The sequence below is a fragment of the Lepidochelys olivacea genome, assembly GCF_965140295.1.
Source record: "Lepidochelys olivacea isolate rLepOli2 genome assembly, chromosome: 3".
NCBI lineage: Eukaryota > Metazoa > Chordata > Testudines > Cheloniidae > Lepidochelys > Lepidochelys olivacea.
In genome coordinates, this window is record NC_140413.1 from 180082869 (window position 1) to 180101663 (window position 18795).

The 18795-nt window shown below is 46.9% G+C and overlaps 1 protein-coding gene across 1 annotated transcript in view; it reads left to right on the forward strand.

Moving 5' to 3' along the window:
- PSME4 (proteasome activator subunit 4) overlaps positions 1 to 18795 on the forward strand; it is a 212208-nt gene that overhangs the window by 132289 nt on the left and 61124 nt on the right. The window contains exons 29-34 of the mRNA XM_084622260.1: positions 77 to 213; positions 8580 to 8633; positions 9485 to 9614; positions 10827 to 10908; positions 15902 to 16055; positions 17898 to 17967. Of these exons, the coding sequence (XP_084478386.1) occupies positions 77 to 213; positions 8580 to 8633; positions 9485 to 9614; positions 10827 to 10908; positions 15902 to 16055; positions 17898 to 17967 (627 nt within the window). The remainder of the gene's footprint in view (positions 1 to 76; positions 214 to 8579; positions 8634 to 9484; positions 9615 to 10826; positions 10909 to 15901; positions 16056 to 17897; positions 17968 to 18795) is intronic.

Below are 18795 nucleotides of genomic sequence, written 5' to 3' on the forward strand. Positions count from 1 at the left end.
GTCTCCTTTTCCAGAAGGATGGCTAACATTCTTTGGCTGCTATTCAGTTAGAGATGTTTCCCTTCTCTCTCAACAGGTTCCAGAGAAATGTGTCGAGATGGCCATTCTAATGCAAAAAGCAAAAAACCCAAGTGCCAGTGGGATGATGCTTAGCTCAGAAGAGATTCAGTTAGGAATTCAACGACAGAAAGAAAAGAATGCTGAGGCCTTGCAGTAAGTTAGATTGGTCTATATAGACTTCAGTAAGCGTAATAGTTTTTAGTCGATAAACATATACAGTTCATGAGTGATGATGTAAACTTAATCTAAAATTGTTCATTAAATGTAATATCCCAAGAGGATGTGCTATTTTTCTTCTGAGTTTTGAGGCTAATAAGAAATCATTATTTGTGACATCTATGTGTAGGCTTTTCTCTAGCAAAAATGAAACTGTTTAAAAGTAATCTCTCCTTCATAACCTTTTTTTAATACGTTAGCCTACACGTGACACTGAACTCCGACCATCTTTCCTTCCATTGTTGCATCTTTTTAATTTCTTATTGTAGCTGTCTTTCTGTAATTCTTAACTACATTGGAAGGGACCCCACTGACTTGTATGAGAACCTGTATAGAATGGAATATTCCATATTCTCATCACCATAGTGCCTGAGCACCTTCCAGTAGTGTGTTAAGAAAATGGCACTTCATCTCAAAATTTTGTACCAGTTATAGTTACTAGTACTTATTAAGATAATACTTCAGACTAATGAACGATTTTTTTTTCAATTGATTTACTTTGAGCATTTAACAGCTTTGTTTTCAGTCACTTTAATGTGTTTGTGCTGGTGTACCCCCTTCCGTGAGGTCTTCAAGAGGGTGCTCACCAATAACAGCAACAGTGCAGCTGAAACAGAAAAGGCAGCAGTGTGCCTGAGTATGAGACAACACAGTAATAAGAGAATATTGCTTACTTCTGGGGGCATTCTGCATGAAAAAATTAAAAATTCTGCACATAATATTTTAAAATTCTGCATATTTTATTTGTCAAAATAGCACAATATAATCACACCAGTTTCAATTACTTTGGTAATTTATTTCAAAATACTCGTCAGCAAGTATGTCTGTAACAATACAGACAACAAAAAAGATTCAGGAAATGTTTTTTGACAAATAGATTCCTTACTAGGCATATTTATGCAAAACTTGGAATAATTCATTTAAACTACAATACAGAACTGTATTTCCCACCCCTCTCAGAAGCAGCCCAAAGTCTTGGGGGAGTCAAGGGTAATGGAGGAGCTGTGGGGGGGAAAGGAGCCAGGGAGTGAACCTTGAGGGTTGTTGGGTGTGGGTGGGGGAAGTATGGAACAGTTTTTTTGGGTGGGGTGGGGAGGGATTGTTAGGGATCCTCCCCCATGCAGACCTTGGCAGACCCCTAGCCTCTCCCATTCAGTCAGGCACATCTGCCCCTGTCCCCATGTGTCCCTCCAACCCCACTCAGGCACCCACTCCCCCCCCTTCCCATGTGGCCCTGCACCCCCACTCAGCCACCCCCATGTGGTCGTGCATCGCCTCAGCCAGCCCCAGCCTGTGTGTCCCTGCACCCCCTCTCCCCGTACTCTCATATCTCTGAGCCCCCACTCAGCCACCCCCCTTCCCCGATGTGGCCCTTCACCCTCTCCCATGTGCCCATGTGTCCCTGTGCCCATACTCAGCCATCCCCCTTTCCCACATGTGGCCCTGCATCCCCTCCCCTATCCCCATGTGGCCCTGTACCTCCACTCCCATTTAGCCCCTGCCCCAGTCTGTCCTCCCCCAGTAGCAGTTATGAACCCCAGTCTGTAACCCCCCAGCAGTCCCATGTGCCCCATTCTGTCTGTTCCCCCATATCTCCTTTCTCCTGACCTGGCTTCACTGGCAGGGCACTGCCAGGAAGGCAGCCTCTTCTTTTTCCTTATCCTAGCTGGGGCTGGCCTGGGAGCGGCTGCTCTGTTCTAGTACCACAGCAGCCCTTGGTGGTCAAAAGGCATAACTGCAGGAACTTTCTGGCAGAAGTTATTTTCTGTGGGAGAAAAAATTATGCCTGGCACATGAATTATGTGCACGCGCAGTGGTTCAAAATTCCCCTGGGAATAATTGCTGCAAATAGACAGAAGAGAAGGAATGGATTAGCCTTAAAGCAATGACGTTGACATCTGGTTTGGAAATTCATTTAGAGAGTTGATGCTTGGGGGCAGTGTGGTACGGAGGGATTGGAATAATGGAAACAGTTTCCCGGTCCCTCCATGTCAGACAACCTTAATGGTGGAGTGTTCCCTGTCTCCATGGCAACTGGGAGCAGATGAGATCTTTGCTCAGGGCATGGGCTAAGGATCTCCCCGTAGGAAGATGCTTCCAAGAAGCACACACTGCAGACTCCGGGTCTCCCTTTGTAGCAGAAATTTCACAGGATTTGTTTAAAAAAAAAAAAAAATTAACTAAATGCTCTGTTCCTTCATTGGTTTTGAGGTTTTTATCCTCAAAACTGCTAAATCTAGTCCCAACATTTTTTTATTTTTGGCTTTCTGAGGAGAGTTTGAAGGACACCACCTGTCCTCCCTTTTCCTCTCAGAAACAGGAGACAGAACGCCTTGGGAACCCAGCTCTCAGCTGGCATGTTGGCAAGGTCCACACTGAGACAGTTGAGTAGGCCACATGGAAGCTCCCTTCACTGAGACGAGTCCTGAATGAGTGGCATGGAACGGGGGATAAGTTTTTTTTTTTTTTTTTTTTTCAAACTCCCCTCCCCCTTGCACCTCTCTCCCCTTAGCTCTCTCCTAGGAATGAGGATTGTATTTCCCACAGCTTTCAGAGCAAGCAGGAAAGGTTCACTGGAGCCTCCTAAATCTTGGGGGAAGAGACACCCATAGTAACCCGAAGGAAGAAATTCCTGTTCCCAGCCAGCGTGTAAGTAAGATTCATGCTGAGATGGTTGAGAAGGCTGCAAAGTATCCCCCTTCCCACAAGCTGTTTTACCTGCAAGGGCTCAGCTGCCATGAAAGTGGGCAGCTCCTGGGACATTCGATAGTAATGAGTAGGGCCCTACCAAATTCATGGCCGTGAAAAACACTTCACGAACTGTGAAATCTGGTCTCATCCCATGCTCACCTTACTTCTGCGCTGCCTTCGGAGCTGGGTGGCCTGAGAGAGGTGGCTGTTGGCCAGGCGCCCAGCTCTGAAGGCAGTGCCCTGCCAGCAGTAATGCAGAAGTAAGGGTGGCAATGCCATATCGGGTCACCCTTACTTCTGTGCTGCTGCTGGCGGCGGCTCTTCCTTCAGAGATAGGCTCCCAGCCAGCAACTGCTACTCTCCAGCTCCCTAACTCTGAAGGCAGTGCCACTGTCTACAGCAGCGCAGAAGTAAGGGTAGCAGTGTCGCAAACCTGCCCCCTCTGCCCCCAACACACACAATAACCTTGCAACTTCCCCACAACTCCTTTTTGGGTCAAAACCCCTACAATTACAACACCATGAAATTTCAGATTTAAATAGCTGAAATAATTAAATTTACTATTTTTTAAATCCTAGGACCGTGAAATTGACCAAAATGGACCGTGAATTTGGTAGGGACCTACCGATGAGTCATTTATCTCCAGTGTTTCTGACTCACTTTTCATTTTGTATAGTCTGTCACCAATCAGCCGAGATCCAGCAGCAGAGAGCATGGGGTGAAGTGATACAGATCCCCTTACCTGGAGGATGCACCTAGCTTCTCTCCTCTTCCAGCCATCCCACAGGAGGGCTACTGTTTTCCTTAGGACAACATGCAGGATACATGGCTGCAGATTGTTCTTTCAATCTTTCTGATAACACACTTTCCCCCTCCTAGGGCCCCGTCACCATTCTCTCAGAGGTCTGGCCCAGGGACTGGTGAAGGCTCAATCAACTCGTAAAGGAACAACACAACATCTTAAAACCTTTCATGAGAGAATCTCCCTTCTAGATTCTCCAAAGAGAAGTAGAAATATCTAAAACTGGTCTATAAGCGAGATACCTCAGACTCTCAGCTAAGCTTCCCAGAGTTTAGCATGAATGGAGATCTAACTTAACAGGTGCATATGTTTTTAGAAAATGAAAAATCCAAAAAAACCCTCAAACCCTGCAAAGTTTACTCCTGGAGGAATTCTGCACCATTGCACAAGTGCAGAATTTATGTCCCCTGCAGATTTCTTTGGTTCCCTACAGAAAAATGACTTTCCCATAGATGAAAACTTGGATATAGCAGTGTCAACCCTGGACTATTAACTGCAGTCTCTGATTGTTCATCTGGGAGGCCATTGGGAGGGTAGATAACTCCCACCTAAAAAAAACAAAAGAAAAAAAACCCCATATATAAAATCTACCTTAAACTAGATTTCCATAACAGCTTTTATGGGACTGCCCTGATTGTTGTTTGCTGCACATTCAAAACTTCCAAATATGTGTTGTTATCCTTCTAAATGTTTTGTTGGTAAGCTCTTTGGAGAGCATAGAGACAAAGCAGTCACTGAGGCTTTAGACAAGGGAATTGGTCCCTCCCTTGTTCCAGCGAGAGAATCTTCAATCTACCTCATCTCAGCAAGTGTTCCTTTTGAAGCTGCTGCTCTTGCAGGTTCCTACACATTAGGAGGAGGCTTTTTGCTACATTTCCGGAGTCGAAAGACTAAGGCCACCATTTCTTGGAAAACCATCCAACTCCAAAAGCTGCTCTTGATTTTTGGGTTTCCTGAGTCTGGGAAGATTCTCTCTTGCAACATCCCTCACCTAGATTTCCTATGAGGGGCATTTCAGGGTGGGCTCCCATCTGGGAGTGAACCACTCAGAAAAAGGGTGCTTAAGATAATATTTATCATTTCCCCAAAGTAAATTAAAATAAACCGGCACTGTCTCATGCTATGGACCATCAAACTCACTCTTCCATTTCCAGCAGATGATTCTTCAGAAATCTGGTATTTGTGAACAATTGCTAAGAAGTTAAATGTTCAGCACTACTTAGAGAAGTAGCCTTGTTCATGTCCTGGACATAAGCCTCTACTCTGTTACTCAAAATTCTGTACCAAGAAGGAAAGTCAGTGTCGGCCAGCTCACCAAGACACATGAAGAACCAAGGGAATGCCGTCTAGATCAGTTAGCCTTTCAGTGCATTGCAGGCCAGTTTGAAAGGCTATTGATGGCTCTATTTGCATCCCAGTCCAGTTGGAATATCAAGAGGTGCTATGTGAGCAAAAGATACACCAAAGTGTAGGTTGTCATCCCCTTATCTCAGAAGTGGGCTAAGTGGCCTCCTTTATGCTCTCCCCCCTGCTGCTGATAGTAAAGATGGTAAATCAGATTGTGAAGGAGCAAGACCACAGTAATTGTAACTGCCTTCTCATTAACACTCAGGTCTTGGTTCTTAGACCCAATTTAAATGTAACTGGAACCTCCTCTCAAACTTCACACAATGGGGGGCTGATTCTGAGTCAAAATCCAGTGCTGCCTAGCCCATCACCTAGAAAGGAATCAGTCACTCTTTCTGAGAAAGTGATAAACATCCTCCTAGTATCTTGGAGGAGATTCACAGATATCTGTATATCACTTGAGGTGTAGATGTTGATGTTACAAGAGACACACATCAGGGGACAGTCTGCTAAAGCTAAGGATCTTCTGGTGTTAGCCTGACCAGTGGACAGGTGGACAAGTCAGTCACTTCGGGCATATTGCACTGTAAAGAAATCCATGAGAATCTGTCCTCACCAGCACATAACAGATGGCTGAGGACCACCATTCTTACCAGTCCTCAGTCAAAACACAAATTCCTGTCATGTTCTTGGGCTGCATGCTACAAATTCTAATAAAACTGCCTTTCATCTTCACATTGGTAGGTCTCTTCCTCCTCTCCCTGGAAGTATTTTGCCTACTTGCCCCCTCCTGGTACCAAGGGGGTTTTGGAGCTTGGAATGCTCTCAATGAAGTCTCAGTTATATGCTCTATCAAACATGGTAGTTCTGTAAACTAAGCAGGCCTCTGTCCCCAAAGTAACAGCAATCTTTCTTATATAATAGGAAGTGGTATTTTTGTCCTGGATGAAGCCAGATATCCTAAGGAAGTAAAATTCATAAGCTCGAGGTAAACAAAGCCTACATAGGAATAAAAGTTTATATAGCATAGGCATTTGGAGCCTGAGGTACAACTCCTTATTACCACGTACCACTCGCTCTGTGGAAAGAGCAATGATTTTTTGGAAAGATCACACATATCTTATTAGAAGGTCTATAAAGCTACTGCAGTACCTTTCATCCGCATTTTTTTCAAACACTGTAGTCGACATTCTCATCCTCGCCGAGGCAGCATTTGGTGGAAGGGTGTTACAGAAGAGCGTTCCCCAGTAACTCTTACGTTCCTTTTCATACCTGCATGGGTAAATTAAACCCTTCCCCGCCTCCCAGGGATGACTTACTGTTTTCTACATCCCACTGGGAAGATTATCTGACATGAAGGGAACTGAGGGAAAAGTCGGCCTTAAATTCACAGGAAAGGCCTAAAACTCAGCCTTACCTGTGAATTTTCGTTCTAGGACATGCCATGTTATACAGTCTGACCCTTCCTTGGAGGACTCTGAATGGCATAAATTTTTCACTAAAAAGTGCTAGAAGAGTATTAAATTAAAAAGGGCATTGTTAAATGAAAGGACACGAGACGAAAACAGTTGTATAGCTCATTTCTCCCTGATGCAAGGGGAACAGTGGCTAGCAGGGAGCTGATTACAACTCCTGATTGTGCATTGGTCCAGCATCTGGCACTGACTGACTCCCATTACGTCCTATACCTCCCCCTGCCATGGCTTTAAGCCAGGGCTGGGATCTGGCAAAGAATCCTCATCATCAAGGGTTTACACACCAGCAGAAAGTTCCCCTTCACATGGGGAATTGTCCATAGTCTATTTACAGCCAGAATCTGGCCACTTTGCAAAGTGGCCAGATAGGACTGAAGAATCTAAAATAGAGCACCTTTTATTGGTATGGCAAAGCACAGTGTATATCAGAGGTGGGCAAACTACGGCCTGCGGGCCACATGCGGCCCGCGGGACCCTCCTGCCCGGCCCCTGAGCTCCTGGCTGGGGAGGCTAATCCCCGGCCCCTCCCCCGCAGTTCTCTCCTCCCCCACAGCCTCAGTGCACCGCAGCTGCAGAGCCACGGCCTGACCCAGTGCTCTGGGCGGCGCGTCTTTAGCGATGCCAGCCACCGGTGCTCCAGGCAGTGCGGTAACGGGGTAGGGGGGGCTGGATAGAGGGCAGGGGAAGTTGGGGGTGTGGATAGGGGTCAGGGCAGTCAGAGGGCGGGGAACAGGGGGGTTGGATGAGGCAAGGGTCCCCGGGGGGCAGTCAGGAATTGTGGGGGGGTGTTGGATGGGGTGGCAGGGGGCAGTAAGGGGTGGGGGGACAGGGAGAAGGGGTGGTTGGATGGGGCAGAGGTCCCAGGGGGCAGTCAGGAATGAGAGGAGGGGTTGGATAGGGCGGCGGGGAGCAGTCAGGGTTGGGGGGTCTGGGGGTGGTGGATGGGGCAGGAGTCCCAGAAGGGCCGTCAGGACAGGGACAGTGGGGGTTGGATGGGGCAGGAGTCCCGGGGGGGCCGTCAGGGGGCAAGAAGCAGGGGGGGTCAGATAGGGGGCAGGGGCTGGGCCACCCGTGGCTGTCTGGGGAGACACAACCTCCCCTAACCAGCCCTCCGTACAATTTTGGAAACCCGATGTGGCCGTCAGACCAAAAAGTTTTCCTGCCCCTGGTGTATATCCAGGCAGATTATGAAGTACATACAACTTCTCTCTTATACCAGCTTTAGGCAGGAAACTCTGCTGACCCTATGGAGTTACTCCTGGTTTCTACTAGTGTACATGAGGGTGAATCAACCTGCGAGCTTGTCAGTAATGTCAAAAACCGAGACTTGAATATTTTGATGATATGCAAGTTTATCTAATTGGATAGAGACGAACTGGTGCATTCTAGGGAAATGATACCCTGATTTTCACACCTCCAAAACACAGTGCAGAAAATGCCACTCAGCTGGGCAAACTAGCTGGCTTTTAAGACCTTATATGGGCAGAAATTTAAAGATACTATGTTGGTTCACGTTCGTTAACTTACTCTAAAACCTAAACTTCTAGTCAAGACAAGACAAATTAAAACTTAAACTCAACCCTTTTAGCATATGCTAAAGTATAGCTTGCCATGTCTTGACTCGAGTTTTTAAGGGTTTTAATTAGACTTAGCTGACTAACATGATCCAACATGACACCTTGAAATCCTAATCTAGACAAGCCACAGTGTGGAGGAATCACCGTAATATTCCTCCCTTGACTCAACAGCGATTCTCTCCCCTTCACTCCTTCCTCTCACAAAAGTTAACATGACATATACACAGCTTCTGCAGTGTTATTTTAATGACCAGACATTGTCTGTAGTATTTATATTTGTTGTGAGAATGAAGAGAAAATATAATGCCTTACTTTGTTTATATAAAGATTCTTTTAAACACTTCTCTCCATGATGTCTAGTTGTTGACAGTACACTTCAAGTCTATATACTCATTTTACTTTTTTTTTCAGAAACTATGAAAATTTGGTCAACATGCTGTTAGATTGCGTGAATCAAAGAAATCTGTAAGTTTGCCTTTCTCTGTGAACTTTTTTGTGTGCTAGTTTTTCTGAATTAAAAAAACGCACAGTAAAATAGATAGCTTAGTTAACTGGAAATAACACATGCAGCCTTTCCTGTACAGGACTGGTTAAAATGCAGTTTAGATCAGTAGTGATCAAAAAGTTGTACTGTCTGACATCTCATACATGAAACATATTTGGCCTTCGCCTACTTCTGATGGACAAGAACCAACATCAATTGGAATGGATATAGGGGGACAGAAGGGCCATTTGTAGGGTTGTTCAACTCTCCCTCCCAATGGAACAGGGAAGTGTCAGGTCAACATGAGGAATCTTGCATTGCTGCCATCCACCCGATTCCTGTACTATAGGTGAATGTATCCTTGCAGTAATTAGTAGTTGTTGTTTTCAATATCTGTGTCCATTTCTAACAATTTCTGAGTACAATTATTTATCTAGCGTAAAGATGGCAATGAAGTGCAAGTACTTTTAAATTACTGTTAACCAGGTATATTATTTTTAAAATACTACTAGCTAAATAAAGATATGTGAGGTCTAATTCTCAGTTGCATTAAGCAATTTTACACCAGTCTAACTGTAAAGAGCCTTCACATGGATGCAATTTGCACGCACTTCAAGGCCCATTTTCTCTCCCCAAGTGATGTAGACAGGCCTTCTTTTAATAAGAATGATGCCCATATAGTGTGGTTGTGGAATAGAACGTTAGTTTTATGGTGGTTAGATACACCTTCTTAACAGATGGTTTTTTGCTTTTAGGTATATTTTTATAACCTTTTTTGAACAACAGCATTACATACAGCACTCCACTATTCATTGTATATGTTGTTTTTTAGCCCCTGGAAGTTTGAACACATAGGCATTGGCTTTCTGTCTCTCCTCCTGAGGGATGATAGGGTACTACCTGTCCGTGCCATAAGATTCTTTGTGCAGTGTCTCAACCACGACGCAATAGTGATTCGCAAGGTAAAGATGGCAAACTGATTAAAATTTCTTTTGTTTTTTCAATCCCTGATCAAATGGTGGTGGTGGTGTTTTTTTGTTATTTAGAGGCTCCAGTTGGGGAGCAGGGCCCTGTTTACACACATAAAAGTACATCCCTCAGATTGCATATGATCTTGGGAGTCCTATGACAATGGCAGTTGATCTGAGGGCTTTTGAATGAGCAAAAATGTGTACTATTAATTTTGTTTATCCTGCTTGTCAATGAGACTTGGACACACTTTCAGCATTGTGGGAGGCTGGGGGGAAGAGGAAACTAGACGGCAGGCTTCGTACTATGCACACCATGCGAAAGAGGTTTAATTCTATGTCTCATGCAGTGTTCCCTCTAATTTTTCCCACGTATGTGCAGAATGAATTTTGTTATGTGCACCAATGTGGAGGTGATGTGTGACACACAACAAAATTCATGTGGCGGTGGGCGGGGCTGAGGGGTTTGGAGTGTGGGAGGAGGCTCAGGGCTGGGGCAGAGGGTGGATTGGGGAGGTGAGGGCTCCAGATGGGGATGTGGGCTCTGGGGTGGGGCCAGGGATGAGGGGCTTAAGGCTGGGGCAGAGGGTTGTGGTGTGGGGGGGTGAGGGCTCCAGCCAGGAATAAGGGGTTTGAGATGCAGGAGGGGTCTCTGGGTTGGTGCAAGGGTTTGGGGTCTGGGGGGAGTGAGGGCTCTGGCTGGGGGTGTCGCCTCTGGGGTGGGGATGGGTTGGGGTGCAGGCTGCCTGGACCTACAGTGGGGAGAGAGGGCCTACAGCGGTAGCTTCGGGGCTGGGGCCACGGGATAAGCACCTCTCCCCCAGCCATAGCAGGTCCAGGGCTGGGCTGGGTTGAGGCAGGGGAACGGGCACCTCTCCCCTCTGCGGCAGGTCCGGGGGCTCGGGGAGAGACATCTCTCTCCACCGCAGCCCTGAGTGCCTGCATGGCGCTTCATAGGTTGCTGCGCGGCCATGCAGCTTAGAGGGAATTTAGGTCTCATGTTCTCTGTGATGAGGGGCCTGAGATGACTGTGGAGGAATTAATCTTATCTGCTGGTGTGACTAAGTGCCACATGATGATGTTGACTGACTTTTTCAAGGGAGTGCCATTTACCTGGGAGGATGAGTGACTATGTTCTGAATGACTAGACAAATTCTTGCACTGAAAATGTGAAATGAATGAATTAATCCTCATTCTCCTTTTCAGATGGGTATCTCAGCTGTTGCTGGCATCCTCAAGCAGTTGAAGAGAGCCCACAAAAAGGTGTCCCTCTGCCCTTATGAAGTCAGTAAGTGTTTAATAAGAGATTTCAGATCCTAAATACCTAAATTTATCGTGAAGCTTTCAGGAAATGTATTTTCCCACCTACCTTACCAATAGAAAACACATGTTCTCTGTTATTATGGTATAAACAAAATGGGTAACCTAACTAAAACATTTTTCACTTCCCTTTAAAACAAAATGTGTTCACATCTCACAAGTAGATATGTACTCGTAGTTTATTCAGCTGGTTGTAGGGAGGGTCATGTGTGTGTGTACACATTTTATATATAGACACAGGGCCTGATCCTTCTCCCTTTGAAGACAGTGGGAGTCTTGCAATTAACTTGAATGAGAACAAAATCAGACTTGCATATACTAATAGGTGCCTCTGCTTTCTGTTCATTCCTTATTCTTTTTATGATCCAGATTATGATGAACACTATATATAAACAAATATTAAATAACATTCTTTTTATATTATTTCTGAATTTGTCAATGTGACAGATTACTTTTCTTGGTTCCATGAGTCCTATGAACTCAACATTATTTATTGTAAAAGTAAACATTTTAAACCTGAGTTCAGGATGTTCTTTCCCTTTTTATGCATGCATGCATTACAAATAGGAACAGGCAGAAAAACTTCACCTGTCCCTTAAACAAGACCTCACAGGCTCGAGTGCTGTTTAAGTCATTTTCACTACAGGATTTCAGTCTGCTGTTTTGGCTCCTCTCAGTGGTGCTTCACAGTACATCACACATTGAAGATAAAAATCAAATCTCTTCTTAATATTAGTAGGGGTTAGTTAAAGTTGTAAATCTTGTGATTTAATAGATCTTTGTAACAAATTTTCTTGGTTTAAAAAATTGATGTGTGAACAAGTTGTCTCCCTACTTCAAACTACATGCTTATCCCTTTCTCTATTGCACTACCTGTAACCAAAACCTTCCTAAAAACTAGATATGGAAAATGAACTGGAAGCTGGAAGAGAAATGTAAGCAGAACTCCTGGAGGATGAGCAGCATTCAAAGAAGTATTTGAAAGAAAATATGTTTGTCTTTTGAACTAAACACCCAAACAAGCTTTACAGATATCGGTCCCGTCTAGACTAGACTTCTTGGTTGTGTTGTACCTTGATTGTAAGCACAAGTATGTGCTCCATGACTAAGGTTGCCATTGTACATGTTTTCCCAGGGTCATCAATTTTTTTTTGATGTAGCAGTTCCAGGTAGTCTTTAAGTCGTGCGGCTCTTGTAAGCGCTCTCTGCCAAGTTGTGACCCGCCCATGGATTGTCTGCGTTGCTTGGGAGAAACCCATATCAGCGAAAGGTACAAGATCTGCAAGTCTTTCAAGCCCCGGACTAAAAAAGAAAGGGATGTTAGGCTCCGGGCCATCCTGATGGAGTCGGCGCTGGCCCCAACCCCGGCACGCCGCTCCGAACGGATACCTGGCACCATGGCATCAGTACATGGAGACCCTCCGGTACCATCATCCAGTTGGCACCACTCCCTGTCCACGGGGCACGCCAAGAGGACCGGAAAGACTCCCTCTTTGCAACGGCACTGAGGGAAGTCTGGGACAGAGGCTAGGCCCATGTTGGGTAGTCCTTGATCCCCATCGGGCCCTAGTCCTCTGACTCATGTTGAGCAGAGTAGCCCAGCCCCTTCGGAGCAGGCCTCTCCGGATGTCCGGATGCCATCTACGCCCGAAACCCTCCAGGCAGCCAGAGATGTCATGTCCATGCCGGTGTCTGGAGCTCTGCCGACGTCAGCCCCATGCTCCAGAGGCAAGCCGCCGCTGGGATCACCACAGTCGCCACCGGCCCGGTACTGGTCTCAGTCGAGGGAATGTTCCTGACACTGCTCACCGCCTAGCAACCATTCAGGCCTCAGTCCATGTGGATCGCCCTCGACGCCAGCCAGACTGTCTGGATGGGTGCCGTCCGACTGGGATTCCCATCACCACTCATCTTGGTGAAGCAAATATCGACGGGACTGTGGCGGACGTTGCCAATGGTCCTCGTCTCGCAGGAGATACCGCAGTTGGTCGCGGCACGATGGTCAATACTGTTCCCGCTCAGACTCCTGTTCCAAGTCTCTGCCAAGGCACCATAGCCCCAGGTTTTGATCGCCCTCGTCTCGCCGACACGGGTCCGCCTGTTGAGGCCATTCGCGGAGCAGCTACAACCATCTGTGCCACTCCTCCGCATCAAGATCGAGGTCCCGTGGCTGACGTAGATCCCGGCACCACCGATTCTTCCGGTCCAGAGGCAGCAGCGGATCATACGCCAACCCAGCCTCCCCTCAGAGCTGCCCCTCTACAGATCAAGCTAGCCAGCCCGAACAGCCGGCTGGCTGGACGCAACATTGGCCAGGGCTTCTCTCCCACCAGACAAGTTTGACACCCTGAAAGGGTTCATTGACTCAGTCACAAGGTTCCCAGTAACAACAGCCAGGGCTTGCCCGCAACTGCTGGGTCACATGTCTGTGTGCACATATGTGTTCCGTCACGCCAGACTCCGAATGAGGCCTCTCCAGCTGTGGGTGACCTCGCAGTTCTCCCAGGCCACGGACAGAATGGACAAAGTCCTCACCGTGCCAAACTTGGAGATCACCTCCCCTGCGGTGGTGGTCCTCCCCAAATAACATGCTCCAAGGGGTCCCGTTCAGGGACAGGGCCCCATCATTGGAACTGGTGTCCGACACGTTGGACCTGGGTTGGGGGGCCCATGTGGGGAACTTTCAGACCCAAGGCCTGTGGTCTCTACAAGACCTACCCCTTCATATAAACATCAAGGAACTCAGGGCTGTGCAACTGGCGTGTATGGCCTTCTGCTTGCACCTGGAGGGCAAGGTAGTCAGGGTCCTCACAGACAACACAGCCTCGATGTTCTATATCAACAGGCAAGGCGGGGCCCGATCCTCTGTCCTCTGCTACGAAGCCCTTAGTCTATGGGACTTCTGTATAGCCTATGACATCTACCTAAAAGCCTTCCACCTGCCGGACGCCTGGAATGTGAGGGTGGATCGCTTGAGCAGGGATTTTTCCTCTCAGCACGAGTGGTCTCTACACCCAGAAGTGGCTCACCAGCTCTTCTGAAGGTGGGGTACTCCCCAGGTGGACCTATTTGCGACCTGGCAGAACCGACGATGCCCCCCGGTTCTGCTCTGGGGGGGCCTAGGGAGGGGCGCTATCTCCGATGCCTTTACCCTGTCCTGGTCAGGCCAGCTCCTCTACGCCTTTCCCCCGTTCCCTCTGATCAGCAGGGCCCTGGAGAAAATAAAGACAGACAAAGCCAGGGTCCTTCTCATTGCCCCGGCGTGGCCCAGGCAACACTGGTACGGGACCCTCTCGGGGCTGGCGGTAGCTCCATGATGGCAGTTGCCGCTCCGCCCGGACCTGCTCTCTGAGGACCAGGGCCGTCTCCTCCATCCCAATCTAGCAACGCTTCAGCTCACGGCGTGGCTTCTCAGTGGTTAGGTGGCGAGGAAAGAGCCTTCTCAGAACAGGTTCAATGCGTCCTCCTCGAAAGTAGACAGCCCTCCACTCGCAGCTCCTATGTGGCAAAGTGGTCTCGGTTTTTGAGGTGGGCGGCAGACCAGGGTGTTTCCCCGATGGCCACCCCAATCCAGCTTATCCTTGATTACCTCTTCCACCTGAGGGTCCAGGGACTGGCGCCCTCATCAGTCAGGGTACACTTGGCGGCCATATCAGCCTTTCATCCCCCAGTGCAAGGGCACACGGTGTTTTCCCATGCTATGACCAGCCAGTTCCTTAAGGGTTTGGACCATCTCTACCCATATTCTAAGCCCCTGGTTGCACAGTGGGACCTAAACCTGCTGCTGGCTCATCTCACGGGGGCCCTGTTTGAACCACTGGCCACTTGTTCCTGGTCTCACCTCTCGTGGAAGGTGGCCTTCCTGGTAGCTATCACGTCGGCCAGGAGGGTCTCGGAGCTCACGGCCCTAACCTCCAAACCGCCGTATACAGTCTTTCATAAAGACAAGGTCCAGCTCTGCCCACACCCTGCGTTCCTCCCAAAGGTGGTCTCCGCCTATCACATGGGTCAGGACATTTTTCTGCCAGTCCTCTGCCCCAAGCCTCATGCAACTAGTGAGGAACGCCGTCTCCACATGCTTGACATGAGGCAAGCTCTGGCTTTCTACCTCAAGCAGACCAAGCCGTTCAGAAAGTCTTTGCAACTGTTCGTCGCCTCGGCTGAGCACACAAAGGGTCATCCGATTTCCACTCAGTGGCTTTCTAAGTGGATGGCTTTGTGCATCCGTTCCTGTTATGAGCTGGCAGAGGTTCCACCACTGCCCATTGTGAGGGCACACTCAACTCGGGCGCAGGCCTCGTCGGCTGCCTTTGTGACCCATGTCCCCATCCAGGACATTTGTAGGGCCACCATGTAGTCTTCAGTTCACACATTCACCACGCACTATGCAATTGTCTCCCAGGCCAGGAATGATGCCAGGTTCATCAGGGCGGTACTCTATCCCGAGAACTTGTGAACTGCTACCCACCTCCAACAGATATAGCTTGGAATCACCTATTGTGGAATACACATGAACAATCACTTGAAGAAGAAAAGACAGTTACCTTTTCCGTAACTCGTGTTCTTCGAGATGTGTTGCTCATGTATATTCCACATCCCACCCTCCTTCCCTTCTGTCGGAGTTGTCTGGCAAGAAGGAACTGAGGGTGGGGGGAGCATGCAGCTCCCCTTTTACCGCGCCATGGAGGTGCCACTCCAGGAGTCTCTGGGGCACTCCCCCCATGGGTACTGCTAGGGGAAAAACTTCCGGCACCGGTGCACGTGGCGAGCGTGCACACCTATTGTGGAATAGACGTGAACAACACATCTCGAAGAACCCTAGTTACAGAAAAGGCAACTCTCTTTTCTTGAAATGGCTCTCTCATGAAAAAGCTGATAGTAAATTATAACTGTGTGGGTATGTTAACAAATATGGGCTTGTGAACAAATCTGATATAACATTAATACATCTTTAAAAATAGGTGGCGTCCCCAAGCCTTCCAGCATTCAGGCTGGTGACAGACCTGATAACCAGTGGCTACATTTCGATTGTGAAAGTTTACCAAAGACTAAACAAGCTTGGGAGTCGTGTTGTTTTGTGGAGAAAACACACTGGGGATACTATACCTGGCCTCAGTGAGTACTGTTAAATTATGTGCATTGTGGGCAAAATTGTGTAAGAAAAACAGAAAGTTTGACTAATACTGTTGAAGTTAAAGGGACACTATTGGGTCAAAAATAATATTTTTAATTTTCTTAACTATAATTAAAACTGAAAATTTTAAAAATCTATTTTCCTTCTTATTTGTGCTACTTGTTTACCTTTTGCACTTCTCCTGGCTTGGACAATGAAAATAGTCTCCATTTCCATGTTTATTGCAAATCAAGTTTCCAGCCAATTGTGATGTGAGCTTTTTGTGTGCTGCAAACATCGTGGGGAATATTTTTTTTTTAACTATTTCTGTTGGAATTGCATCTGTTGGTCTTGGATTTTGTAAAAGCTTGTTTTACAATCAATCATTAAAAAAATATTGGGGGACTAAATTTTCCCCAATGATGCCCTTTTTTAACGCTAGGTTTGAGAAGTGTTTATGATTGTCATCAAATTAAGCTTTTGTCACATGCTATGAAAGTATAGGAGAAGATTACTGAAAAGCGTGTATATGGAATGGTTGAAATGTGAAAGGGTCAGTATGGATTCATGCTGGGAAGGAACACAATTAGTGACATATTTGCTCTGTTAATCCTCATGGAGAAGTTCAGAGAAAAGAGACAGCAACTGGGTTTGATCTTTGTGGACTCGAAGAAGGCATACATTCGTCTGATTAGAGTAAAGTTTGTGACAGAGGTGTGCCAGAAAGTTTTATGTCCATCTAAACCAGGATATGTATGATGAAGTGATTACCGTAGTCAAAACTAAATGGGGCTACCATAGAGAATTTCCAGTAAACATTGGCCTACACTGCGCATCAGCATTGAGCCCCTTTTTATTTGCAGTTGTTATGGACTTGATGAGAATATACAAAGGGAACCGCTTTGGAACATGATGTTTGCTGATGACATAGTAATATGTACAGAAGATTGTGAAACCTGGCAAGCCAGTTTTGAACAGTGGCAGCATAGTTTTGAGCAGGCGGGGCTTAGCGTCAATGTCGGTAAGACTGAGGATATGATGAATGAGGGAAAAGGACTCAACATAGAGGATATTGCAGGCAGAGAGATTAGAAGAATAAAACAATTTAAATACCTAGGATTACTTTTTGTTGACGATAGTGCCCTCATGAGTGATGCCCAGCATTACACTAAAGTTGTATGGTGCAAATGGTGGGAGCTGACCCCCAGTTCTCTGTGACAAAAAATGTCATTAAAGTTTATAAAACTGTATTTGACCCATCTTAATGTAGAGAAGAGAAACTTAACCAGTCACAAGAAGATAAATCAGTATGCTCTCCATCACGGAAATGAAGATGTCAGGATGGTCAGATGGTTGGGCACTTCAAGATAGAGATCAGAACGAGGTTGCAAGTGGCCTAATGTGTGTTGCTCCAATTGAAGACAAGTTTAGGGAGGCTATTATACATTGGTATGGGCATATCCAACAGGTACCAGAGTGTTAAAAAAGTAGGATGGCTCTTGCAGTGATTATGGATTGAAGAGATCCAAAGGGGAGACCAAAGACTCTTTACATTGGCTGGATATCAGCAGATGTCAAAGAGATCAGTCTGCACAACAGCCTGGTTTACAATCATGTGTTTTGGAAGAAGGCTATAAGTGTCACCAACCCCAAATAGTGGAGGCAAGAGAGAAGAAGGTTTCAAAAATGTTTAAGATATTAGAAATTTGCTTTAGATTTTGGTGTTCGAGTCCACAGATTTAATTTAATATCAGTATATAGAATGTCGAGAATTAGCAGAATTGTTTTTTGTTCTTTCATTTATTTTGGAAGTAATGCTAATATATATTTCCTCTAACATTTAGAAATATGGTAGTTTATGCTTCTGCTGAGCAACAACCAAAGCTTGGGAGGAGGAGAGAGGAGTTGGTAGAGGTAAGCATGCTAGGATTTCTTTTTTTTTTCCTTTTTTTTTTTTGAGAGTCTGGATTGTTCTGATTCAAGACTGGCACAGATTATTTGTGACTTTTAAGTCATTAGAGCACGGAACAATCATCAAGATAATGTTTGAAATAAGTTGATGGCCACATTGAATGGCTAATTACTAGGGCTGTCAATCATAGTGAATGCATACAATTAACTCAAAATAAATTAATGCATTAATCACACACCAGGGCGCTGTGCTTAGGGGGGTGCCGCTGCCTGCCTTCTCCCCCTGCCGCCCTGCTCCACTGCTGCTCCCACCTCCTCCTTCTCTCCCCCATGGAGCTGCCCCTGGCCAAGCTGCTCCAGACCGGGAGCCTGCCTTCTGCCTGCTGTGCAGAGCTGATGTCTGGGTGTCCCTGTGTACCCATTTGCTGCTGATCTGGGGTCAGGGAACATGGGAAGCTTGGCTGCTGCTGCTGCTGGCCTTAGGGGTGGGCAGGCTGGGCCAGGGCACCAGGGGCACCTCTGGAGCAGGAGTGCTCTTCCTCCACCCACTGCTCTGCTCTGCAGCCACTGCTGCTTCTACTCCGCACACCCAAGGTGCTCAGCACCGGTACCCTCCTCTCTGCTGTGCAGAGTGGGCTGGGGGCTAATGTTGGGGTTCCCATCTTCCTCCCCATGTACCCAGTCTCTGCTAAGCTAGGGTGGAGTGACAGGGAGCCTGTTTGCTGCTGCCTCTGGGTCAGGAGCGGGAGCCACCTGCGGCTGCTGCAGTCTGAACAAGTGTTCAGGCTGGGGAGTGCTCTGCTTAAAGAGACAGTGCGCTGAACATACTCA